General features: G+C 41.9%; 1 protein-coding gene across 2 annotated transcripts in view; it reads right to left on the reverse strand.

Annotated features, from left to right (window-relative positions):
• Hapstr1 (HUWE1 associated protein modifying stress responses) overlaps positions 1–25,056 on the reverse strand; it is a 28,942-nt gene extending 3,886 nt beyond the window's left edge. The window contains exons 1-4 of one of the 2 annotated variants that reach the window (NM_001106972.1): positions 24,991–25,056; positions 24,469–24,860; positions 23,774–23,854; positions 13,352–13,627 (exon numbers count right to left, since the gene is read on the reverse strand). In NM_001106972.1, coding sequence (NP_001100442.1) covers positions 13,352–13,627; positions 23,774–23,854; positions 24,469–24,694 — 583 coding nt within the window. In that variant the 5' untranslated portion in view covers positions 24,695–24,860; positions 24,991–25,056. Of the gene's footprint in view, positions 1–13,351; positions 13,628–23,773; positions 23,855–24,468 lie in introns of both variants that reach the window. The other variant, XM_006245754.5, reaches the window with a different exon arrangement.
• Positions 25,057–27,798: the final 2,742 nt, after the last annotated feature.

Raw genomic sequence — 27,798 nt, forward strand, 5'->3', positions numbered from 1 at the left:
AAGTTAAATCCTAGGTCAGTGTCATTTGCCACCTCATGAATTTCTCCCTGACCCAGATTTTTGCCATTGCCTGACTAGAGAGAGTGACTTAATAGCATTGATAATTCCAAGAGTAAGAATTCCACCTGATCCTTTAAAACAAACTTCAGTTTGATCTGGAAGTGCCAAAAACTCCTTTTCATTTTGAACTCTAAGAAAATGGCTTGAGGGGTTGGGGATTTAGCTCAGTGGTAGAGCGCTTGCCTAGCAGGCCCAAGGCCCTGGGTTCAGTCCCCAGCTCCGAAAAAAAAAAAAAAAGAAAAAAAGAAAATGGCTTGAATATTAAGTAGAAAGGGGAAAAACTCTGCACCTACCAAATTAAATCTACTAAATCCCAAAGCTGTTCTTACTGTACAAACACTTCCTGGGGACAACAATGTCCATGCGCAGCAACTTCCTGCTCTTTTCAGCAGCCGCACAACAGGCTCCCTCGCTGTTCCCCCATTAAAACACACCCTTTTCACAATGGTGATCTGGGGGAAAAAAAGCAAAGTGCTCCTCCCTCTTTACCTGCCCACCTTTTAAAGGCCAACATCTGTTTCTTCTTTGTTGGGAATGGGGCACACCAATGCTGGCTTGCATCCAGGATCAAGCATTGTTAGTCCCCAAAGTCACCCTATGATGTACAGCTCTATGACTGCATTCTGCAAGCCAGGACTAAAGAGTTAAATACCACACAAGGTCATCAGGTAGCAATCAACAGCAGAGTCTCAAGCACAGGAGGGCAAGAGAGTCTACACAGTAGTGTTACACTGCCTTCTCAAACTGTTAGGCTGAAAGAGGAAAACTGACACAGACACACATGCGTGAGCACGCCTACATTTTTTTTAATTTTAGGGTTCAGGGGCAGTCTACCCACCCCTTAGTCCTCACCCTGCCCTGGGTCTCCTACCCTAACACTTAACTGTTTTATCACCAGTATCAGTGATCAGTGGTTCAAAGTCACTTGTTCTTTACTCAAGAGTTTGCTCAGCCAGAACCCGTAAGGGTCACGAAGCTCCTGAGGTTTTGGCCTCGTGGTGGTGCTTTCCCTTCCACTCAGAACTTCCCAGTCCTTCCTGTCCTCCAGCTTACCAGCTGCTTCCTCAGCAGCCTGTGTCTCTTTTGACAGACAGGTGTTCACCCCTTGGCTTATAGTGCCCATCTTGCACTCAAAGGCCCACTCCTAATTCTGACCACTTCCTGAGCAGCCCAGACTTTAGCTTAAAAAAAAAAACAAACCACTTCTTTGTTCCTAACACATAGACTTAAACACACAATGCGAGGAAACCAACTCCCAGGCTTATGTAGCACAATCAATCACCTATCTCTTCCGATGGGCAAGCTTCCACATGTACCTGAAGAACTAACTTATTAACACATCACACACACAGAATTCTATTAAAGAACAGTGCTTTAGAGTCCTGCCCACATTTCAAAGCTCACTGAAATACAGGGCTTCATTTCAAGGAGATAAAGCAAGACTGCTGCTACTAGCTAGTTACTTATCAATTCCATCATTTTAAATTCAACTCTTCCCAATTGTTGGGTTTTCCCCCATACACCATAGCCTTCTTGCTGTGAAAGCCTTGCATTTCTTATCCCTATAGCCCACAACATCCTGCTCCACAGCCTTTTTGTAAGTAGTCCATACTGGCTCAAACTCCACCTGCACCTTCCTCCTGAAAACTCAAACGGAAAGCATCCGAGGACCACTGTGTCCTGTCTGTCTGTCTGTCTGTCTGTCTGTCTGTCTCTCTCTCCTCTCTCTCTCTCCCTCTCTCTCTCTCTCTCGTGTGTGTGTGTGTGTGTGTGTGTGTGTGTGTGTGTGTGTGTGTGTGTGTTTAAACAGGGTCCTACAGTCTGAGCCTCCCAAATTAGTCAGGAGACATACTGACCAGTTTTTGTACTTGCTCCAGGATGCAGTTTCTAAAGTACTTATACTGTAAAATCTAAGAGCTGGGCAGTAAACGGGGCTGCTTTTATAATTCAGAATCCCTTTTGCAAATAAAACTACCCACAGGGAGCTTGCACTGAACCCAACCCATGCCCTTCATCAATGTTCACGGTGGTAATGACCAGTACCAAAGAGTCAAAGGCAGTGGACTAAGTCACTTCCATCCAGTGTTTATTAATTCAACTTCTTTATGAAAAACAAAATACTTTATGCAGCAACTTGAACAAATGAAAATCCCCCTAACACCTGAGATGCATCTTTCTCTACAGAGTACTGGATTTTAACTGTATAGAACAATCATCTAGCCTCAGCTATGAGAATTTTCTCAAAGTTGAATTCACTAATCGTCCCAGAAGAATTTTCACAAGTTGTTAAAAACAAAAAAAAAAAAAAAAAAAATTAAGATAACCACAAAAAATAAAGAACAGCCCAAATTTTATTTTGAAAAAAATCAGTGACAGCTACTGAAGCTGCTTTAGAAAACCTTGCTAAGCCACATGAACAATCAGCTACACAAGTACAGAAAATCTGAACATGCTTCACAACTAAAAAACTAAAACTAAAACGTTGTACGTCCTTAACCAAAAACATGTTTTCAAAAGGAGTGTGGAAATATCATGACAAACACAGGTCACATTAGACAGAAAAAAAAAATCTCAGTTGCATAACATAAGATAAACTCATGTTTTAATGTCTCTGCATCCATTGCAAATAGTGTTGTTTGTTTCCTTGTTTGTTGTTTTTAAGCCCAGGATATTTAATCATTCATTGAAACTCCCAGGAGTAAAAAACAAGTTTACAGTCCAGGTTATAGGAACTCTAAAAGCAGCGCATCGCTACTGTCAGAACTATGCTCATCATCCCATGCTTACTGTATACAGTGTGAGCATTGCTGTTGTATAAGCAATTACATAGAACTCAGTTTCCCAGCAGTTAAGTCACACAGAAAACAAAATCTCACCCAGGAAACCTCACAGCCAGAGACCTGAGGCTGCCATTTATCTCTCCTGGCTTTCAGCACACTTTAGGTCCCTCTTGGGGAGGAGGGTATAGGGTGTTAGCCCTAAGAAGGCTAAGAGCTGACTGTTCTTTCCTGGAAATGAACTGTACAAGTGTGAGTGCTCCCTGTGCAGTGTGCTTAGTGACGTCCAAGTACTTGCAGTGTCAATGTCATGTGGTGTTTTAGAGTTTAATCCTTAAAGAAAAAAATAATCCCAGTCTGGAGAGATGGCTCAGCAGTTAAGAGCACTGACTGCTCTTCCAGAGGTCCTGAGTTCAATTCCCAGAAACCACATGGTGGATCACAACCATCTGTAATGAGATCTCACGCCCTCTTCTGGTGTGCCTGAAAACAGCTACAGTGTACTCATACAGGTTAAAGAAAATAAATATTAAAAAAAAAAATCCCACCAGGAAGGTTCTGGTCATTTAAAGTAGATACCACTCCCCACCCCAATCTGTAAATTGTAATACTGAATTTTTATTGAAGCACACTAAATCAATCCAATTACAAAGGTACATGTGTCACACCAAGAAAACATTTTCAGTTATACTAACAGCCTCAAATGCTTTCCATTTATCAAAACATCCATTTTTCAAAGACAGTTTTAATGCCACAGGAAAGAAAGGTTCATGATGTTAAGTGAGAAAAACAAGATACAGTACCATATATGCAGTATGATCTCAACTGTGAAATATTTATACATTAAAAAAAAAAAAGACTAGAAGAAAAATGCATCACTTGGCTTCATTTGTTTCTGTAGAGTGAAATCACAAGATTTCAAGAATCACAAGCCTTTTTCTTTTAAGAAATTCTCCAGAATTAAACTGGGATAGCTGAACTGTTTAATAGCTACCAACAGATTACTGAGTAAGTACAAGGGTTTTAATTTTTCCACTACAATATCCAACAAAAATGTTATTACAAGTTCAAGAAGTCCATGTTACTAATATTGAAGTTTAATCTATCTCCAATATCTTTGGTTAGTTAGTCTAACATCTATCCTTAACGTAAAGAAAATACCAACTTTTCATCCAAATCAATGCTAGTCTAAGTGTCCTGCTATAATTTTTTTTGGTCTTTAGGGCTGGCTTGAAGGAAAGCTAATGATGTAAAAGTTCCTTCAGAGAGAATGTAAAGGCACAAGATGCTACATATAAATCAAATATAAGTGATTAAGAGATTGAGCTTTGGTGGTAAAATCTCTTACATCAAGTTCCAAATGTTTTTAGACTGACTGTAACAACTATTCACCAAGCATTACAATGTTTGCTCAGGAGAATAAAAAAAGGGGGGGGGGGGGACTTGCTGTGAAAGATGAACAGACAGCAACAAACCCTCAAAAGTTGGTTCTAACCAGTTCTCTGCCATTAAAAATTTCAGTTTCTTGTATACTATCTCACTTAGGAAGTTGTAAGCACCTGTGCTAGCTCTCAAGCTATGTTTCTCATGCTTCTGCTAAGTCATCAGAAGGGATGGTAGAATGAGACCAAGGAGGAAGAGAACCAAACAAAATATTGAAGCTCTTCCTTCAGGCACTAGGAAGTGTATAATTTATCACAGTTTCTCTAAATGTAGTTATTTCTTTAAAAGTCATTCTGTCACATGTAAGCCAAGAATGTTTCTACAGAGTCACTGTGAAGCCTGTGCTGAGAAGAAATCTGGTTCATGATGCCTAGAGTCACACCTTTCCTTCTGAGGTAAAGAAGGTAGCTGTTTAATGCTTTGTGTCTGATGAATTAGAACTTCTAGTGAGTATTCTTATGAAATCACCAAACCCAAATTCCAATGACTCCATTTAAAAAAAAAAAAAAAAAAGAAAAAAAAAAAATCAGGCCCCACAACCAGATTCTCTAGACCCCAGGGAGCTGGCAAGGAACTTAACTTATGCTAAGGATGTGGCTAGAACTGGAGCTCAGTGTTAAAGGCTTGCCTAGCATAAACAAGGCCCAACGTTCAAGAGCAAGGAAAATAATTATCACAAGGCTCAGACTTACCCTCTACCAAACAAATGAACACACGCATAACACTGTGCCTCAGATGGATTCCTTAAGCTTACATGCTTCGAGATGGTGTTAATTTTACCAGGTCAGACATTCTTTAAGATGAATCATCTTTAGTCACATGTCCCTGTGTTTGCAAAATAGCACCTGGTATTTACTCTGAGTAAATACTATCTATAGAAAGTACTAAACTACAAAAAGGCAAAATATACCTTTGTGTATGTCCATATATTATATATGTTTTAAACTGCAGAAATCAAAACCTGTAACAAATCCACAAAGAAAACAAAGGGTTTTCAAACAAAAAAGGGCTTCAACCTTCAGCACGAGGAGCCTTGTCCTAATTACAAAATAATCTTAAAGATACCTTTCCAAAGACCCAGGTTCCCTCAGTTCAAAGCCCTCAGGTTTGATCCTCAGCAAGCAAGCACACACACAAATAATGTGCCTATGGTCCCAGCAACTAGGAAGCGTTGAGGCAGGAGCTTCTCTGAAGTCCAGAAATTAAAGACAGTCTTGCTCTACACAACAAATTCCAGGCCAGGCAAGTATGTACAATGAGACTCTGTCTCCAGGAGAAAAAAAAAAGAAGGCAATAATAATTACAAAAGCTATCTTTTTTGTTTATTCCTCTTATTTTTCGAGTGTGTCAAAAAAAAGCCTCCACTGCCTTGAGTTTGCCCATATCCTTCTTCCAAAGCTGACTTTAACACAGAAAAGAGCCTAAGACTGAGAACACGGCATCTTAAATAGAAGTGCTGACGAAGAGCAGTAATTCTCAGTGCCAATGGGAACACCAGACTCTGCATGCATAGGCCTGAGTCTAAAATAGCAAATAGTTTTAAAACAACTTAAGAGGGGATGGTAGAGAGGGGAAAATTTGAATTGTAAATACATAAAATATCCAATAAAACACTGGAAATAAATAAAATACAATTCAAATAAGTTTAAAAAAAAACAATTTAAGCTCAGTGGGTTTAAGTCTAGCACAAAAGTCAATGTCATCAAAATAATTTTTGGAATAAAAGTATCTTTAAATTTAAAAAGTCAGTTTGAACCAAAGTTAGCAACTGTCAAAAACCACCTATTTTAGGAGAGTGAAGTTTAGTTTTAATAGTTATCAGATGAGTAAAGTTTGTTTTGGTAATAAGCCTTCCCTCTGGAATGTGCATGCCTTTCTACTAGGCACCCTTGCACCTATCTCCATGAGGACGACCATGAAGGACAGACTTCAGACTAAGGCTCTCCAAGTAGCACTAGCTTCAAGAGGGCAACTCAGAACCAACCTCTCCAGCTTGTCCACAGGAACGAAGCTCAAGAATCAGGAGGAAAAAAAACACACACACACACACACACACACACACACACAGAGAGAGAGAGAGAGAGAGAGAGAGAGAGAGAGAGAGAGCGAGAGCGAGCACGAACTCGAACAGAGGCTGGAGAGATAGTTAAGAGGCTAAGAGCACTTGCTCCTGTGACTTTCAGCACCCACACGGTAGCTAACCACCATCTGTTACTCAAGTTCAATGAGCTCCAATGCCGCCTCTGGTCTCCACAGGCAATGCACACAAATGATACACAACCATACCTGCAGCAAAATACCCATATGTATGTATGTATCTATGTATATATGTCTGTGTATGAAATTTACAAAAAAAAAAAAGAAAAGCTTCAAGTTAACACCATGAGTGAGAGCCATAATTTACCACTGTCAAGGAAAAAGGCTATGGTTGTCAGAATGAACAACATCTACACAAGATCATTGAAAGAATAAGCAACTGGATGGTTCTCATATACTACCATATGAAGGAGATAATTTTTACAAAGATAGTATTAGAAATCTTAGGCAGACTGCCCAAGGTTGCATAGAATATTGAGGCCTATACATAAAAACTATGTTCTTCCTACCACTAAGGATACAAAAAGCTGGCATATATCTTCAGATACAGTTCTACCCAGACTCATTGATAGAAGAAACCCAGACACATAAAATTTAAATGTTTCCTAAAATTATTCTAAAATTGCTTCAAAACTTCCCACCCATCCAAGCCCAGGAAGGGGGGAAATATGGGCAATACAATTGGGTATCCTTAAACTGTAACAGAGGCACAGTGGGCGGGAGAACAATTTTTATAGCCAGAAATTTCCCAAACCATCTACTTCATCACTTATTAACCTATTCTACCTTAACAAAATTAGCCTTTCTCCATCATGAACCAGTAACACGGGGCAGGTGAACATTAAATGAGGAACTTCTGGGCTTCCTGTTGACATGCAGCACACTAAAGGCCCTGCTGTGCAAACCCAGCACTCAAGAGGCAGAGCTGGGGCTGGGGAGTTAGCTCAGTGGTAGAGCGCTTGCCTAGCAAACGCAAGGCCCTGGGTTCGGTCCCCAGCTCCGAAAAAAAGGAAAAAAAAAAAAAAGGAAAAGTATACAAATAAAGAATTCTTTCTTTTAAAGTATACGCCAAAAAGACTAGCTAGCTCTCTATAAGAACTGAACAGTAGCACTACCCATTGACGTTCTAAAGAAGAAAAAAAAAAAAAAGACTAGCTCTCATGGTTTCATTCTCAGGCCCTGCAAAATACCAGTTGTTCTAATGTGAGAGATTCCTTCCCAGGAATTAAATAGGCACACAGATTACTCTCTCCTACTTTACAAAGGTTCTCAAGTCCCCACAGTGCTGTTTATACCCACACCTCTCAGACCTCTGTATTCACCCCTATAGTTACACCATATTCTTTGCTAGATTCTATGAAAGTCAAAAAAGGAATGGCAAAAAACAACCTCAGTCATTAGGAAAGTACAGTATGCAAACACAGTGAGTCCCTGGTTCAAGAAAAGCAGTTAAGAGTAGGAAACCAGGTGTAATGGCACACACTTACAATCCCAGTACTGAAGAGGAAAGAAGATCACCCAGGAGCTGAGGTCAGCCTTTCCACATAACTACATATTGAGTTATAGGTCAACCAAGACTGTATTACTACAATAACTACATTTAAAAACAAAGACAAAATGAAAAGATACATGCTTGTAATCATAGAATTTGAGAGGTGAAGGCATAAAGATCAAGAGTTCAAAGTTATCAGAGTTCTAGGTCAGTCTAGACAATTAAGATACACACTGTCTTATAATTAAAAAAGAAAAAGAGGGCTGGAGAGATGGCTCAGAAGTTAAGAGCATTATCTGCTCTTCCCAAGGTCCTGAGTTCAATTCCCAGCGACCACATGGTGACTCGCAACCATCTATAAGATCTGGTGCCCTCTTCTGGCCTTGAGACACACATGCAGGCAGAAAGCTGTATGATGTATACATAATAAATATTTAAAAAAAAAAGAAAGAAAGAAAAAGAAAAAGAGAAGGAAGGGGGCAACAGGCCCAATGTTTTGGTGTACATCAGTAATCCAAGCACTCAAGAAAATGAGTTAGGAGGTCATAAATTCAAATGCAGCCTGGGTTAAAAATGATTAAGAGGAGGAAGAAAATAGAAAGCAGCTGTGTCACAAGTCACATGATCAGCCTTAGACTATAAATAAACAGGTGAATGAGATTTGTGTGTGAAAAGAACAAGAGATTCAGGACATTACCAGCAGGGCTAAGATATTCATCCCAGATCAACACCTGACTACAATGGATTTCTACTTGCCTCTGCAAGACCACAAAAAAATCCTAGACAGATCAAAGACAAAATCAGGAAAGTAGGGAGGGAAAGAAAAAGATCATTCCAATGGTTTTAAAGCAGCCTCTGGTCACATCATAAATAACAGCAAGAACAGATTACCCTAAGCCTAAACACACCTCCCTCCAGAGACCCTTCCCCAAACCCATAGCCAAACTGAGAGATATCCCTTTCTGTCCCCAGAAAATCACTACATCCAAGACATTAAATCATCCAGTTGTCTCAACAAAGTAGAAGCACTCCTTTCACCAATCTATGTAGAGTGCCGAATAGCCACATGGAGATGGCATGTTGCTGCTGAGTTTGGTATGGAGTGTCATCTGACGTACAGCTCAATGCTAACAACACTTGCCTGGCATGTGCAAGGCCCTAGGTTCAAGCACTAGTACTGAGGAAGGAAGAAAAAAAGGAAATATGTGTGACAAACGGTCACAGGATACCCTGAAAAATGTGCTGAAAACAAACCAAAACAAAACAGGATGGGCACCTAGAGAATTAAACATGAGTAGAGATCTGGAAGCTAAGGGGGTCCCTAAAGAGCCTGTAGAATGTGCCAGCCCGGGTTAGAGATCTGTAAACTCTAAGTCAGATCAGTTAAAGAGTCCTCCCCAGCACCCCCTCCCAAATACAGCAGCACGCATAGTAAAAGATGACGCACCCTAGGAGGGAAAAGGGCGTTGTCAGAAGGTATTTTTGGTCTATGTGAATTGTTTATATAAAAAGTCCCAGTAGATTTTCAATGTTATTTTAACATGAGAATTAACCAAGACAAAAAAACTAAAACAAAAAAATCAGTTTGCCACGAGCCTATATATTTTATTTTCTGTGAATGTAACATCTAATAACTAAGTCTTACAGAACACAGAAAATAAGCAAGATGCTACAGGAAAGTGACCTCCCCCTACCCACCCCCCCAAAAAAAAGGTTAGTCTTCCAAGTCTTACAGACTGTTAGCCACCATATAGTTTTTACTCAAACTGTTTGATGAACATTTTTCCTGGGCTATGGAATGAGATCTTGCCCTTAAAGGTGGTGTATGCCTTTAGTCCCAGCACTCTAGAGGAAGAGGCAAGTGGATCTCTGTGAATTTGAGGCCAGTCTGGTCTACACAGTAAGTCCCAACTAGCCAGAGCTGTGTAGAGACCCTATCTCAAAACAAAACTATCCTATAGGGCAGCGGTTCTTTCTCAGCCTTCCTCCTAATGCTGCAACCCTTTAATACGTGTTGTGACTCCGCCAGCCATAAAACTGTTTTCTGTTACTGTAACTTTGCTACTGTTATGAACTACAATATAAATATGATTGTTTTCCAATGGTCTTAGGTGACCCTGTAAAAGGGTCATTTGGCCCCCAAGGTGGTCAAAACCCACAGCCTGAGAATTGGTGTCCTAGAGGAACCACAGCTTGCTGAGATCCTACCTACTTTCCTTTTCTGAGTAGCACCAACCCCTGCCCCCAAAGCCTTGGCTCATGGTGACCATGTTCTAGCACAGACATTGGGAAGGCAGTGATCAAAACCACAGACAGACATGTCAGAAGAGAAGCAACAGGACTTGGAGTGTACTACTACTCAGGCACTGAAGAAATCTAATACAGACTTTATCAAAAAGAAATTTGACAAAAACTACCACTCAGTGAGGTTCTGCAACATGCTCCTTGGTTCCTTCAGTAGTTGTGACACAAGAAACCAAATACTTCACCTACTTCTATCTGGGTCAAGTAGACATTCTGGAGCTGGAGAGATGGCTTGGTAGTTAAGAGCAATGACTGCTCTTCCAGAAGTCCTGAGTTCAAATCCCAACAACCACATAGTGGCTCACAACCATCTGTAATGAAATCTGGTGCCCTCTTCTGGTGTGTCTGAAGACAGCTACAGTGTACTCATATAAATAAAAATTAATAAAAAAAAATTTAGGGTTTGGGGATTTAGCTCAGTGGTAGAGCGCTTGCCTAGGAAGCGCAAGGCCCTGGGTTCGATCCCCAGCTCCGAAAAAAAAAAAAGAACCAAAAAAAAAAAAAAAATTTTAAAATAAGAAAAAAAAAGTAGACATTCTGTTCAAATCTGTCTTGTTTTAAAAACCCAGTGATCTTATGATTCATTAACAAGGATTATATCCTTAAGTTCCCAATAACAGAGACTCAAATCTTCAGCCTTACATCTCATATAGGACATCATTCTCTGTACAAATTTAGGTTTATAAAACAATTTGTAAAATAACTTTAAAATGTGTATTTATTTTCTATTACATACTTCTGTGCAAGGTCTTTATCTTAGTCCATTCCTTAAAAAAAAGTGTTAGAAATATTGAAAAAGAATCTACTTCTAACAGCTACAGTGTACTTATATATGTAAAATAAATCTTTAAAAAAAAATCTACTTCTAATCAAAACTTTACCTAAATCTCACACTAAGCTGGTTCCCAGCTGATGAGGTTACCCCTTAGGGGTAACTTTTCTTGGCATTCCCTGTCTATGTCTTCAATCACCTCAAAGTCCCTATTTTTCTCCCAATATAGATTTTGTGTCAATAGATCTTTTTGGTGGAGGGGTTCCAAGAACTAATGAGCACACTTAAGAGGGAAGTAGTCCCTTTCATAAAAAAGGTGAAGATGTTTTGCTTCCACTGCAAATGCCTGCCTAAAACATTCTTTTTCCATGCCTCCTTGTTCTAAAATGTCATGTATTTAGACTCACTCATCAATGCAGTTCTCTGAAAACTGTAACTTGACTATGTATTTCAAAAATGACTATGTAAATAATACAAAAAAACCCCAACCCTCTGGTATAGTATTTCTACCCTAATTAAGATCTTTCCAAATACATATTTCAATCACTTTCTTTACAGATCAGATAAGGATACCATAGTCATTCCTCTATCTTACCATTTAATTAACAATACCCTGTTACTAATCCAATTATCCTCACTTAAACCCTCAAATCCAGATACTCCACAGTATACTGACAGCCATTATACACATTCAAATATAATTGCTTCTAAAATTTTTTGAAGAGGCCCTAAAACTTTAGTCCAACACATGAACCTGTCAAATAAAAGTACAGTCCACTCAAAAATGTATTGAATTGGTGCTTTACTCTAAGTTCGCCATAGGCAAGACTTATTTTTACTGGTTTTATATTTATGCTTATTAATGCCATCCTAATTTAAGCATAAGTAATTGTGCTTTCTATAATGATAAAATTTTTATATAAACTCTCAAAGTTCAAAGAATAATAAATCACAGGTTAAACAAATCTGACCTGAAAAAAATGCAACAGCAGTTAAGGGCAGAGCAGTTGTTTCCTCATGGACTCTGGGTCCCTCTCTTACTATACAGTATACCCTGCCATGGCTATCTAGCAAGCACAGCTCTTGCTTTGTTAAGACTGTCTTTGCAGGATACTCATATCCAGGAAAAAGAGTTTAAGTATAAATTCAATCACAAACCACACTTGAAGAAAATGACAATATTTAAGAAAGCAAACTATCATTTAAGAAAGCAAACTATCATCTTCTGCTTCTCCCTAAATTAATCTGACCTCTCTTGGAATAGTTTTTCCAAATTTAAGGGGAAATCTGACAACTAATCCACCTAATTTTTTCAAAAGTGAATAATAGAAAAAAATATTTAGCCCTAAGAATTGCATTCCTACAAACTTCTTTCCTACAAACTTTCAAGTAAATCTGAAGCGGGGTGGAGGGAGGTGACACACTCTTCCAGCTCCCATCTTTTCATTAAGGACACAAGAAAATAAAGATTGGCTGCCAAAGAGAGGACGGTCTCTGGAGGCATTAACATTTCTATAACATGGAAGTCATTTTTATATATCCATTGATTATTAGCAGGTTAGCCTTATTTTAAATGGCCTATGACCACTTCTCTGGCCTAAAAATGTTAGCTGTTGATAGGATACATAACCTACCTCACTCACTCGTCCCTGGTTGGCTATCTGTTTGTGTCCAAGTCTCATTTGGTTGCTGTTGTTTACCCATAGCAGCCTACCATGTTACACGGTAAGTAACCCTCTCATATAAAGTCTGTAGGAGATAGCAACATCAGACTTCTCACCAAGGACATTTGTCTGTCCAAGAATACTAGATCCTGAGCCAAGAACACATTTGCACAACAGATCTGGCCTGGGGAACAGTGATGACTTGGCCATTGGCTACACTTCTCATAGCCTATCCACCTAAACAATAAGGGTCCAAGAGACAGCAAGCAGAGAGAGTAGGACTTCTCCAACTTCCTTCCCTGGGTTATCCATTCCCAGTCTCTAAACTAGATAATCAACAGTGTTAGACGCAGTTCCTGATTCCCATGAGAACCAACTCAATTACCTGCCTTACTTGACTATCATGGATGAAGCACTCCAAGCAACTGTAAATAGAACTCTTAATCAAGGACTTGCCCTTTGACTCAAGAAAACTAAGAAGACATGTACAACATGTGAGTGAAAACAATGAATTCAATCAGTGATGTAGAAATAACTACTGTAATACTAAGTTCAAAGTAACCTTTCAAATGGACTGCCAATGTATGCTTAGATTGCATTCTATTTCAACACTTCTAGAACAAGAATTACTTACTGTACAGACAAAAACAGACTACATATCTGGACCTGACCCTAACCATGAAAATGGGTCCACAGGCACACTCTTAACCATTTTCCAAATAAGTATGTTAAACGGCTTTACCATGCAGAGCTATGGCTTCCCGGAAGGGTTGCAAATCAGTCTCTACAGATGAGCTAGTTTCCGTTGAAGTAGCTCTGTTAGGGGACACTACAGTCAGTCTTGGGGGAGCTCTAGAGTTTCGTGGTGGAGGAACCTTTCCACATAGGAAGCTGATCAAATCTTCTCTACGAATAGTTCTTCTGCGCTTTTTAACCCAGGCCAGCACATCCTTATTTCGTCGCTGATAGCCAATCTGAATTCCAATATCAAAACTTCGCTGATGGGTATCCACACTTTCTATTAGAAAAAAAGGAAAACATACAGTGATCATTACAGTTATGCCATATTTGCACCTAAAGAAAACCACTTTATGTTAACCAAAATGAATTATAAGCTATGAGCATTCGAAACCCAAATACTCTTAATTATCTACAATTTATCTTAGCCATGTTTAAAATGCAAAACATTTATTTCTTCAAAGTATAAATTCAGAGCAAGCCCTAATTCTAAAACTGATTTTCAAACCCTGGTCAAACAATAAAAATTATACACATAAAGAACCTACTTTTCTTTAACAAAAGTAAATTGACAAACTTTAGCCAATTGTATATTATTAGTTGTTACTTAACTGAGAAACAAAATCATATCTACTCATGAATGGGTACTACTGTCCCCATACCCACTCCCTGCCCTCAATATATGTGCATTCTGCTTGTAGCCAGCAGCTTTAAAGTTCTGCTGGAAAGCCAAAATGAAGGGCTGGAGAGATAACTCAGTGGTTAGGAGCACTGACTACTCTTCCAGAGGTCCTGAATTCAATTCCCAGCAACCACATGGTGGCTCACAACCATCTGTAAGGGGATCTGATGCCCTCTTTTGGTGAAGATAGCTACAGTGTATTTACATATAATAAGTAAATCTTTTTAAAAAAAAATGCCAAAATGAAATATTTTTTCCAATTATTTTAGGACACAACTCCCCTGTTGTCTGTCCCTAAGTACTACTGTAGTACCCTCAAACTAAGTACTACTTTTTTTCATCTCCTATACATTTTTCTAATCTTCACCCAAAACAAAGGATGGGAACCAGAAGAGATCAGCCTCCCTGGCCTATTGTCCTCCCTTCTTAAAAGTACAAGTTTTTGTTTGGATAACTAGCTATGTATTATGCAAAGTTCCCTCCACATTAGATGTAGGAACAGAACATGTAACTTAATCCTACATAACCAACTTCCATAATCTTACACCTAGCAATAGTAATAATTCTCAGTAATAAAGCCATTCAATTCTGGACAAGAATTCTGTTGCAAGCTAGTACTGGGCTCTTCTAAGTTTCAGGGCAGCACTAACCTAAAAACCAACTCAACACAAACTAAAGATATCACAAACTGTAGATATGGACGTAAGCCACACACAAACAATAAGGAGAGAAATGCAACGCATACCACTAAATCAAGTTAATCCTGTGTACAAAATGCAACTCAGAAGGAAGACAATAAGGCTGACTTAGTGTGTTTGTTTGTTTCCCTCAGGCATATGTGAGCACAGGCTGCAGGGTCAAAACCTGAAGGAGTCAGTTCTTCCCCCTTATGAATCCCAAGGATCTAACTAAGGTCCTCAGACTTGGGAACAAGGACCTTTATCAATTGGGTCATCTCACTGGCCTGAAAACCACTTGTATCCTATAAAATCTGACGACAGAATAGAATAGGCATGTAGCAAATGTATGCAATCCTAGCACTTGGAAAGCTGACTGAGGCAGAACTGCAGGAAGTTCACAATCAGCCTGGACTGCAGGAGCTCCAAGAAAGCCTAAGGTATTACATAGCAAGATCCTGTCACAAAAACAAAGATCACAAAATAAAAACACATTTTTAAAAAGCTTCAAAATTTGTCTTTACCATCTATCAAGGTAGAGCACTTTCTTCAACTATTGTTCTAGGCACTCCCAGATTGTACCGGATTCTCATTTTGTTCACCTTAGTAGGTTACGTCCAAACAGACCACACTGAACTGAACTGAACTGAAGTGAAGTGACTGTTAGAAGTTAGATATAAGCTGAGTAGAGATGGCATGGTGCAGAGTTTTACACCCGGGGTTCCAGGAGAACCAGGACTACACACAGAAACCTTGCCTTACGAAAGGAAAGTTCAAATCCCAGCAAGCACATAGTGGCTCACAACCATCTGTAATGGGATCTGATGCCCTCTTCTGGTGTGTCTGAAGACAGCTACAGTGTACTTATATATAATAAATAAAATAAATCTTAAAAAAAATTTAAAAAAAATGAAAGGGAGGAAAGAAACAGTATGTGATAGGACTCTGTCTCCCCTATCCATTCTACTTCATTTGCTTGTTAAAAAAGCAATGTACATTGCCCAAAGCTTATTGTAATGCATACAGAATTTTAGAAGACAATACTATTATTTCCTTTTACAGTAAGCACTTCCTACCTCGCAAAATAACTGAGTCAACATTTGAATACTCCCTAAATGCTGACGAAAAACTAAAAGCTTGTATGATATTTGTAGCCTTGTTTTTAAAGTAAATGATGAGATCACCAATGAAATACATGGCTCCAATCATCTCTATAACCACAAAGCAAATAGATCTGAGATCAATCTGGCAGAACCCCTGCCTGACTCTGAAGCGTGAAGCTTACCTACTGGTAAGTAGTAGATGGCTTACTAAAGATGATGTTCAAGGATATGCAAGAATAACTCAATGTATGCAATATCAGGAGAAAAGTCTCAATGTCTTACAGACTTCTAACCAACTCATGCTTCAAAGTCATTTTTAAAAGTAAAGGTAGGGGCCTAAAATGTTGTCTCAGTGTTTTAAAACTCTTGTTACTCTTACATACAAAGAACCCATATTTGATTTCCAGCACCCACATGGTTAACTTAAAATCATCCAGTTTTTAAGAACTGGATGCCCTCTTCTGACCTCCACAGGCATCAGGCATAGGCATGGTGCACATACATACAGGCAGGCAAAGCACTCACACATATACACATATTAAATCTTTTTTGGGGAAAAAGGGTGAGGCTGAGACTGGGCTTCTCTTAACAGTTCTAGAACTCTGTAGATCAGGCTGGCCTCAAACTCAGAAATCCCCCCACCCCGACTGTTCCCCAAATGCTGAGATAAAGGCATGTGCCATCACTGTCCAACTTTAAATCTTTTTTTAGCTATAAAAATAAAAACTAGAGGGAAACAACTGAACAGGACTGTTGGCACTTGGAAAGTGAGGCAGAAGGACTGCCATAATTTTGAAGACAGCCTAGGGCAAGACAGCTCAGAACCAGTGTTACAGAAAAGGAAAACAATTCTAGAAAAAAAGAGCCAGATGTAGTGGCCCATACCTTTAACCTCAGTACTCTGTACAACACTTAGAGACAAGAGGATCTCGGTGAGCTTAAGGCTAGCCTTGTCTATACAATGAACCCCATGCCAAACATAATTACATGGTGAGTTGTGTCTCAAAAAAATAACATAAAATGAACACAACTGACTGAGAGATGTAGCTACGATGATATATGAGGTAGAATGCTTGCATGCATGTACAAATGCCCATATTTGATCCTCAGTGTCTTACGGTTTTACTGCTGTGAACAGACACCATGACCAAGGCAACATTTAATTAATTACAGCTGGCTTACAGGTACAGAGATTCAATCCAGTATCATCAAGGTAGAAGTACAGTAGCATCCAGACATGCAAGATACAGGAGCTGAGAGTTCTACACCTTCATCTGAAGGCTGCTAGGAAAATACTGACTTCCAGGCAGCTAGGTAGGTCATACCCACAGTAACACAACCTACTACACAACCTACACCTCTTAATGGTGCCTCCCTGGGCCAATCATAACTATCACATTCCTGCCCCCTCCATAGGCTTGTTCAAACACGAAAAATCTATGGGGGCCATACCTACACACAGCATAAAAAGTACATTTAGTCCAACTTCCAAAACCCCCATAGTCTATAGCAGTTTCAACAATGTTAGAAGTCCAAAGTTGAAGGTCTCTTTTGAGATTCATCCAGTCACATAGCTGTAATTCAAAGTAAGACAGGAAACCAGCTGGGCAAACTTCAAACTCTACCATCTCCATTTCTGATGTCAAAGCAGCCTTTTTTTTTTTTCCCCATCTTTGTTGACTGCAACGAACTTTTTTCTCCCAGGTTGGTTCCATTCCCTGTTAGCAGATTTCCTCAGCAGATGTCCCATGGCTCTGGCATCTCAAACATCTTGGGGTCCCAAGGCAACTTCAATGTTACAGCTTCTTGTTTCAATGCTGGGATCCATATAGGATCTTCTGGGCTGCTGGTGTCACTTCTCCAGCTCTGCCCTCTGCAGCACTCTAAGCTCAGGTTGATCCATTCCACTGCTGCTGCTGCTCTTGGTGATCATCCTATGGTGCTGGCATCTCCAATACACTGGGGTCTTCAACTGCAACCAGGCTTCACCAATAGCCTCTCATAGCCTCTCTTCACGGTGCCAAGCCTCAACTTCCTTGCATGACCCCTTCAGTCCTGGGCCTTCAACTGGCACTGCACCTTCACCAACATTCTCTCCTGGCCTCTCAGGACCACTCACAGTGCCAAGCCTCAGCTGCTCTCCATGACCCCTTCATGCTTCAAAACCAGTACCACCTGGGTGACTCTTACACATTACCAAGTACAGCTGTACCAAAAGAGACAATCTTGGCTCTCTGGAACACAGCTTCTTTGTGCTCTCAGAAACACTCCCAGAAGAGTTCACCTCAGTAATACTGGTCTCTTCTTAATCACCACTAATTTCTTAGCTTCAGCTAACCAGCATTAATTGTCCAGTAGTCTTTTCCTTTTGACTATAAAGCCAGAGACGAAAAAGGCCAAAGCTGCCAAAGCTCTGCTGTTTGCTAAGGCTAGAACATAGCCCTTGTTCTATTACATCATCACCAGCTTTCTAACTCCTTCATTGCCTAGCTTGGCTGTCCTTTAACTTGTTCTCTAGATTGACCTTAAACTCTTCACAGCTCTGCCTCCTGGGATTAAAAGTGTGTACTATCACACCTGGATTTAAGCTTTTCTTCACCTAGAACTTGGTCTGCCCCTGGTTGGCCTTGAACTCAGAGATCTGCTTGCTTTTGCCACCTGGGTTTAAAGGCTTGCACTACCATGCTTGGACCTAAATTTAGCTGTGTGGGCTCTTGCCCCAAGGTCACCACTCCATTAGTTCAACTTAGTATCTTTGAACACAGGCTTCAGCTCCATTTCACTTCCTGGTGCCCCTTTAATACTCAAACCATACACTTTATATTTTTCCTAAGCTTGCTATGCTTATTCAAAACGCTCTTCATGAAAAGTAACCAGAGAACAAAGTCTATAATAGGCATTTCTGAGACTTTGCCAATGCAATCAATCTGTGTCTCTTCACCCTTGCCTCAAAGCAGCCACTTCACCAAAATACTACAAAAACAGTCTCTAGGCCACATACTGAAGTTCTTCACTAAATCTATTGGGCAAGGTCTGCACAGTTTAAATCAACCCACAGCAACAAAATCTTCCATATTCCTACTACTTACTAGGATAGCTTATTAAGCCCCACTCAAAACATTTCATGGCTTTCCAAATCCACATTGTTCCAAACAAAAACATGGTCCTGCCTATCACCTAGCAAAACTCCACTCCTGGTACCAACTTCTATCTTAGGGTTTTACTAATATGAACAGGGACCATGACCAAGACTACTTAGAAGGGCAACCTTTAACTGGAGCTGGCTTACATGGAAGCATGACAGCTTCCAGGGGAACCAGGCACATGAGGAGCTGATAGTTCTACATCTTTATTTGGAGGCTGCTAGGAAAATACTGACTTCCAGGCAGCTAGGACAAAGATATTAAAGCCCAAGCCCTGCCAAGCATACACAAACCATCACTCTCAGCATGGAGTAAACTGGACTTGATAACACAAATCTCTAGTCCCAGATAGAAACTGGATGATCAGAAATTCAAGGTCATCTACAGCTAAGAGGCAAAACTAGTCTTGAAATACTGTGTATATGTTTGGGAAAGTTGGGGAGGGGAGCTTGAGAATTAGCTCTATGAGGTTCCTAAAAGCTACAAAACAGACTAGTTCACTAGCTCCTACCCCAGCTTAACCTCGTGTCTTATAAGGGATACCCATGCTAACTGTCTCCTGAATGACAACTACCAGCCCAATCTTAAAAGATAAGCTTCCCAAAGCAAAAAAAGGTATTCAGAGACAGACATGGTAGCATGCCATAATCCTAATAATTAACAGGTTGAGGTAGGATCACTGATGTTAAAGACCAGCAAGAACATTGTCTCAAAAGAAAAACAAGTTTAGCAATGTTATTTCCCAAATACCCACCAAACCTACCTAGAGTCAAGCAAAACTTTTCACAATCTCTTTAGTTCAAGATATAAAGTTTATACTATGCCAAGGAACCAACAATATTTAAGGGATGTGTTCTCTTTGGAATGAACAAATGAAGCAAAACCCAGCCTCAACAATTTTCTTGCCAGTCACCTGACTCAAAACAAAGTAAAAAATAAACAAACAAACAAAGCAGCAGTTTGACAGATCTGGCACAGAATGTCCAGGTTCTGTATTTGCCAAGCCACTCTCCCAGCCCTCTTTTTGAGACAAGGTCTTGCTGTGTGACATAGAACTTGCCACCTTCCATCCTCAGAATCCCAAGTAAGTAGGATTTACAAGCCTGCACGTATCACCAGGGCATGCCCAAGCACTCCACTTGACTGAATTTTGTCCTTAAGAAGCCAAAACTTGTTTTTTCTTCCAAATCTTTCTGAGACTAAACCACAAGTGCATGCTCAATTTTTCAAAAGCTTACTGGCAATTAAAAGATTTCCCCCACCCCCAAAAGATTCCCTAAGGGTCAATGAATAGGTTCAGTGGATTAAACGCCCTTACCACCAAACCTGAAGACCAAAGTTTAATGGATGTTTAAAAGAACTAACTGCCAACAGCTGTGTTCTTTGACTTCTGCATACAAATGGAACACACACTAAATGATATAACTTTAAAAGGTTTTTTCCTTCTCCTTTTTTCTGACTAGACTACTCCCCTTATCTTCTCACAAGACTTTCAGAATGACAGGATTCCTGGCCATAAAAACAAAAGCAAAATCATCCCATTCCTCAATGGAGTCTAATGAAAACTGGTCACAAAATCAAGTACAACTCCAAGAGAAAACTCTGGAGGAGAGCAGAGTTGGGTCTGTAAGGATTCAAACAGTGGCATGACCTAGAGTTTGCTCTGAATCATGGTCATCAATTGTACTAGATGGAGGTCAACATTTTTAACCTGGAAGACTTGGTCAGGTTTAACTTGGTGTAGTTTGTCTAGTAAGAAAATAGAGAACCTCTCAAAAAATATATACATTTTACTAAAAAAAAAATGGATCCAGGCCAGGCATGGTAGTAATCTGTAGGTACAACAGCCTGGAAACAGAAAAACTTTTAGTTCAAGGCCATCTTGGGTTACATAAGGAGACACTCTTTAAAAACAAGCAAATAAGCATGTCCCCAAGAACTCTTTGTTCTTCACAGGTCTCATTTTTAGTTTATCAAGTGCTTTATAAAATACATAAGAGCAGTGCCCACTTCAGAGGATCCCTTCAAGATTTCTGTCAGTTATAATTAAATATTTAAATTTTAAATGTTTAAATATTTCCACAGAACTGTGAACAATCTGAGCTAAATTTCCCTTTCATGTTCAATTAACCTGGGATACTACTTTATTAACTTACTGGTTCTATTTAAGTTAGCCAAATATTCTTAAAGCTGTGTGTCTGTTCTACAATGGTCACAGTCTGACCATTACACAGGTGGAGGGTGTAAAAGTAAACGATTATATCCATCCTCCTACAACAAAAAATAAGGTGTTGCTAAACCACCCAGTTCCCCACAAAATGTATCCACTCCTATTGTTCCTTTTATCTCACAGGACATTTAGTAGAATCAACAAGCACACTGACAACCCAGGAACTGCATGTCCTATTCAAACAAAAGCAATGCTCCTAAGCTCTCTAAGCAAAGAAAACTAGAAAATCATTTATTTTATTCTGTTTTGAAACAGGATCTCGCTACATACCCTAGGCTGGCCTTGAAATCAGTGTTCCTCTTACCTCAATTTCCACATGCTAGGATTACAGACATTTTCCACCAAGTCTAGCAATAAGTATGATTTTCAAATAAAGTAATCAAACCAATAATTATTTTGAAATCCAACCATCCTTTTTGCGGATTGGCTTTCAAGACAAGGGTTTCTCTGTGTAGGCCCAGCTGTCCTGGAAATCTGTAGACCAGGCCTTGAGAACAGAGGCCGCTGTCTCCTAGGTGCTAGGATAAAAGGCATACACTACTACCACTCAGCTCAACCCACGTCTTTAAGGAATTAGCACAAAAAGAAAACTGCTAGCTTTAATGTCAGAGGGATCTATCCTATCAGTATGCACTAACCCCAAAACCATAGGACATTCATATCAGTAAATATATGGCTTAGGCTAGGGACCCAGCATCCAGAAATCATTCAAAATTTGTTTTCTTCCCTTTCACACAAAAATTACATAAGCAAAAATATTAAGTCATGGTATCAAAATAACAGATTACAATGTAAAAAGAACTAGGTGTTGGCAGGTACATGCCTTTAATATACTCAGGAGGCAGAGAGTTCTTGATCTACAGAGAGACTGTCTCAAAAAAAATTAATTAAAGCAAAGCATTGAGCTACTTATGCCTACAAATGTGAACTCAATGGAGCCATTTCATAAGAGTAGAGCAATCAGGTATGTGGTTACCAGGGACTAGAGTGGGAAGATATATTCTATGTTAATAGTATGTGTATTAAAACAAAGCTGCACATTTTTAAAAGGTAGTTTATTGTACATAAATTATAAAGAATTTAACTTAAAATTTTAATTTAAGAATTATTTTTAAATTTTAGTTCTATATAAAATGAAGTTATTCCAAAGAGAATACTCAAGACCCTCAAAAGCACTGATAGATGCTAAAAATCTATTCAGTAGTCAGAACTTAGGATACTTGGCCTAGGATTGACTCAGCAGTCATTTGACGACCTAGCATTTTTGAAGCCCCTGGATTCCATCCCCTAACACCCTCCCCCAAATTTGAAAAATCCAGCTTTTAGCTAACCAAAGCTGACTAGTAATTAGTTAAACTATGTTTCTAGCAGAGCATGGTAGTACACACCTATAATCTAAGCACTAGGGAAACTGAGGCAGAACCACAGGTTTAATGTCAGCCTATGCTACAAAGTTAGACCCTGCTTCTCAAAAGCAAAGTCAATAAGCTGTTTCTATTTCTTCAGTAAGACTGAACTGAGTTTCTCATTCCCTAAATTAACATTTTCAGTTAACAGTTCTCAAAATTACTGTCCCCTCAAACTACTAAGTGTACCTAGAACTCCTAACAGAATGATGACATCAAGAATCTGACACTCTGGAAGTTCAAAAAAAAAAAAAAAAATCTGACTCTCAACCTAAATTGTTATTTTCTGAACTGCATGAAATTCCATTACCATTACTGGTTTGTTTGTTTTTAACGTCTAAAAGTCTTTCTCTAAGCAGCAGCATGTGTACTAACAATCAAACCCCAAACTATTTTATCACAAGAAAAATCCCAAAGCTGTAATAATGCACAAAACCAAACCTATTGTTACCAACAGTACAACGGCAAGCAACACCTTATACCGACACACCTTGAGTCATCAGATCTGAAAATGAACTCCAAAAAAAAAAAAAAAGGCACCACAGAAAACAAAGCCATCCATTCAAACTCCCATAACAGACGCCAACAATTTACAGTCAATTACAAATTACTAAGTAGTTTTGAAAGAAAAGCTATGATGAACTTACTAGACACAAGCCAACATTCACAATTTCAATCCGATCAGCAAGAGTTCAGAGAACTCCAATGTTTTCATACCACCATGCTCCAAGTGGCCAGTTCCAAGAATCTGCAGAGTGGGTAATCCCACCTCTAGGGTACAAAAAACACGTCTTCCCTGGAAGCCTTTTCCAAACAAAGCTCACCATCTTCCACTGCAGAGCTTCTTAATCTCGGCACTTTGCAGACTGGGTTAAATCCTTGCTAGGAGCTAGAGGATGTCTCAGGCACTGTACAGTAACCAGCAGGCCCCTCTCCAGATTAACAACCAAGTAAGTGTCCCCAGTCACTGTCATGTCCCCCAGGGAGGAACAGGAGTGTCAAAAACCGCCTCTGGATATCTAGCTAGAACACCACAGATATTCTCAAGTTGCAAGGCATTCAAGGTTAGTAGAAGCTGAACTTGAGAGCAGAAAACAGACTCAGAACACATCGACTGTCAACCGGAACGTGGCCTGCCCTTCCTCCCTTCCCCCTAACCTGGCAATACAGCAAGGTTATCTTTACCTTTATAGAGGTTGGTGACTGCGGTGGCTGCGTTTTGGAAAGGGACCCAGAGAGAAAGTCCTGGCTGCTGACATACTCGATCTGTAAACAAAAAGGAAAAAAAAAACAATAGGGGGAAAAAGACACACAAGGACATAGAGAAAGAAGAATGTTATTTGGGCGTCACTCACTCCGGAACGGCCATATTAGGTTTCGCCATTTTGTTCAGGGTTTGGGGATCCCAAAGGGAGCGTGAGGCCGGAGTTACTGGGTCGAGGAAGGGGAACCTGACAACAGCGCAGCCCAAGCTGCGAACGCCGCCTGGCAGGCTCAGGGAGGCGCCCCTAGCAGTCTCCGCCCCGAGGCCGACTCGGGGCACAATAGGGCCGCCCCACCGCCTCCTTCGCCATTTTGTGACAGGGACTCCTCCCCTACCCCCACGATCCTGCCGGACCGGTATATGGGGACCCTCAGGAGGTACTCCAAATCAGGGGTCTACCCATCCTTCATCGTAGCTCCCCCTCCCAGGGCAGCTCCTCCGTCGGCGTCGTGCGGGTCAGATGGCAAGGGGTCCGCGGCGCTGCCGTCCCCTCCCAGCCGTCGGGCTATCCCCGCAAGGTGCGAGGAGCGGCCAGGCCCGGGGAACCGAGCCGGGAACCGGGCGGAAGGGCAGCTCCGCAGGCCGGGGCGGCGCCAAGATGGCGGCGCGGCCTCACCTTTGTAGAGCTGAGCCACTGCCGTGGCCGAGTTCTGGAAGAGATGCCACAGCTTCTGCTGCTTGTGTTCGGGCTGCGCGGCGGCCGCCGCCTCCTCCTGCAGCTCGGGGGACAGCTGCTCGTCCTGCTCGGCCTCCGCTAGGCACTGCCGCTCCCACTTGGAGAACCAGTGCTCCGGCCCGTGCTCCTGGATCTCCGCCTCGCCCTCCTCCTTTCGCTCCTCCATCCTCCGCGGCCTCCCGCGGCCTGGCCGCCGCCGCCGCGTCCTCCTTAAGCGGGGCCCCCGCGGGAGCGTCGTCGTCGACAGGCCCGGGGACAAGGAGCCCGGCGGCCGGCCCAGGCCTCTGTGCAAGCCCGCGGAGCCGGCACCCACCCCGCACAACCCGAGGCCTCTGCCCACCGACCCTACTCAGAGGCGCCGCACCCTGCCCTGGCCTCGCCCGCACCCTTTTACCGCCCGCCCACGGCCCCGCGGCCTCGCTCCGACCGCCGCCGCTCTCCGACCGGCGCTCCCTGCCCGGCCTGCGCCGCCGAGCCCACCCCGAAGACTGAGGAACGTCGTCTACGGCGGCGTCGTCGACGCCTCTGCGGCGGCCGGGCCCCGCCCTCCCCCGCCCACATGCTGACTGGAAAGCGCCGCCTACTGGGCCAGCGGCGCCCCCGGGAGGAGGCGGTTGGGACGCGCCCACCGTCGGCTTTTCCCCATTGGCCCGCCGCAACGGGTTCCGCGTGCCGGCCCCTGAATGCAGCGTTCTGATTGGTTTACCCGCCTGTCGAACTGATGTCATCAATGGGCGGGGGGGCTGGGGAAGGAGTAAATGTCAGGCAACAAGAAGACTGTAGAGCAGGGAGGAGTTGACAGTGTTTGCGTGCGGCCAACCATAGCAGAAAAAGAAATATATGCACACCGGAGCCAAGGGACTGCGCTTGCGCTCCGCTCCCGCACCCCCGTCAGAGAGTCACGTGACTCCGCCGGGTGACCGCACCCCGCGGGGGCCTTTCCGGGGCTTCCAAGTGCATGGTCATGCAGTGTTTATGTGCTGACTCCTCGGGTTCCTGAGAAGTGCAGTCTACATCTGTTTGCAAAGCGTTTCCTGTGTTTTTTATGCCAGAATTCCCAACCTTAGTGGGGCGAGTAAAGCGAATGAGTCTAAAGGAAAATTCTCCCGAGGTGTGAGCGCCCCGGGGACGCCCACCGAGGTTTCCCGGAGAAGGGGACTGATCGGAACTGGACACCGGGGCCGCCTGACGGCCAGTGCGCCCTGAGCTTATAGCTGCCCGGCACCTGTCCTCTGCACGCTCCCGGGACACGTGCGACCGCTGCGTCCCGCCCCCGTCACCCTGTGCAATTGCTGGCACCCGGGCGCCTGCGCCTCTCCCTTGGAGTGAGCAGTGCCAAGAGGAAGGTCTGGGAGCCTGGAAAGAAAGGGGGCAACACGATGACAGGACCTCTCAGCCTCTGATATGTATGCTATAGGCATTGGATGTGGAAGTCCTGCAGGATCTGATCCTGCCTGCTCTGGCTTTTCCTGACATCACCCTGACCTGTCTAGTCCCCTCAGAGCCTAGTCTCTGGTCTATCTGAAAGTTCATATAATTTTCCTTAGGACTGGGCTCAAAGCCAGGTCGGGTGGCGCTCTTTGTTTTGTTTTGTTTCTTGAAACAGTTTTTTTTTTTTCCTGCCTCTACCTCCTGGGCGCTGGGATTAAAGGCCTTTGCCACCACACTTGGTGAGGCTTTTTTTTTTATTATGTTTTATATGTAATTTATTTTTATTTTATTTTACTTATTTTTATTTTTTATATTGTTAGATAATATACAATAACCTTGCATTATTAATACATTATATTTTGTCTTGTTTTTTATAATTTATTTGTTTTATAAATAATTCTTTTTTAATATACTATTCAAAAAATCTTTATTTTATGTGCATTGGTGTTTTGCTTGTATATGTATTTGTGCGAGGCGGGGTGTGGAAAACCCTGAAACTGGAGTTATAGAGAGATGTGAGCTGCCATGTGGATGCTGTGAATTGAACCTGGGTCTTCTGAAAGACAGCCTGTGTTCTTCACATCTGAGCCATCTCTCTAGCCTCCTTTTTTGCTTTGTTTATTTTTTTAAATCCTAAATTGTCCCCCAATGATGCCTAAGCAACCTTATCTATCAGAAATCAACACCTGAACTCTTCAGGTGCCCAAAACCAGCCTGTAGGAAGCAGTCTGTGCTTCAGTCAGGTGGAGCACGCCTGCAGTCAATCCCAGCACTCCGGAGAATCATCACAGATTGAGTTCGGTGTAAACCAGGACTTCATGAGCAGACCTATTCTCAAAAACAAACAACCGACCAGAACAAGAACAACAATCCTGTACAAAAGCCACAGGGCATAAAATCAAATTGGCAAGGAGACAAAAAGTCCCAGCCTGGGATTAGAGGACACTCAAGAGGAAGGAGTTTCTCTGCCTTGGGGTGAAGCTAGATAAATTCCTACTGGATAGGACAAGATAGAATAAAAGTGTAAGCCATTTGTTCTGCCTATCTTGGCATGTCCTCCTGGTCCTGTTCCCAAGAAATAACCTGTAACCTTTGAGTCATATGAGTATGTCCTGTGTGTGTGTGTGTGTGTGTGTGTGTGTGTGTGTGTGTCCCTGTGTCTTTTTTTTTTTTTTGGTTCTTTTTTTTTTTCGGAGCTGGGGACCGAACCCAGGGCCTTGCGCTTCCTAGGTAAGCGCTCTACCACTGAGCTAAATCCCCAGCCCCGTGTGTCCCTGTGTCTTAAAGGAAGATGTCCTCCCTCAAGGGATAAGGGTGGGAGGAGCTGACCCACACCTAGAATACCACTGAAATGCCAACACTCAGGAGCTTGAGATTCGGGGATAACTGTGAATGTTAAGCCGGCCCTATGCTGCCAGAGCACAGAGTGATTTCCAGACCAGCCTAGTTAGTGGGTCCCTGATTCAGCTGAACCCAGGGTAAAGGTGTTTCCATGAAAGCCTACTGATCTGAGTTCAATCCCCTGAACCCACCTAGGGGTGGAAGGAGAAATGAACTCCACAAAGTTACCTCCTGACCTCCACACTCACAATGGCTGCTGGTATCAGGAACCGCCTCTGTGGTTGAAGATGGCCTCCTAATCCAGTGATGGCAGTGACGTCACCCATGGGTGACAGGAAACCGCATATCTGTTGTCATGGCAATCACCATACATTCCCAGAGTTTACCTGGCTCACCTCCCACCTTTACCTGCGAGCGGTTGTCACAACCCATAAGGCGCCCCTTCCTGACCTCCACCCTCTCTCCCCCACTTTGTCTTCATTGTCACCTTTTGCCCTC

The sequence above is a fragment of the Rattus norvegicus genome, chromosome 10 (genome assembly GCF_036323735.1).
Source record: "Rattus norvegicus strain BN/NHsdMcwi chromosome 10, GRCr8, whole genome shotgun sequence".
Taxonomy (NCBI): domain Eukaryota; kingdom Metazoa; phylum Chordata; class Mammalia; order Rodentia; family Muridae; genus Rattus; species Rattus norvegicus.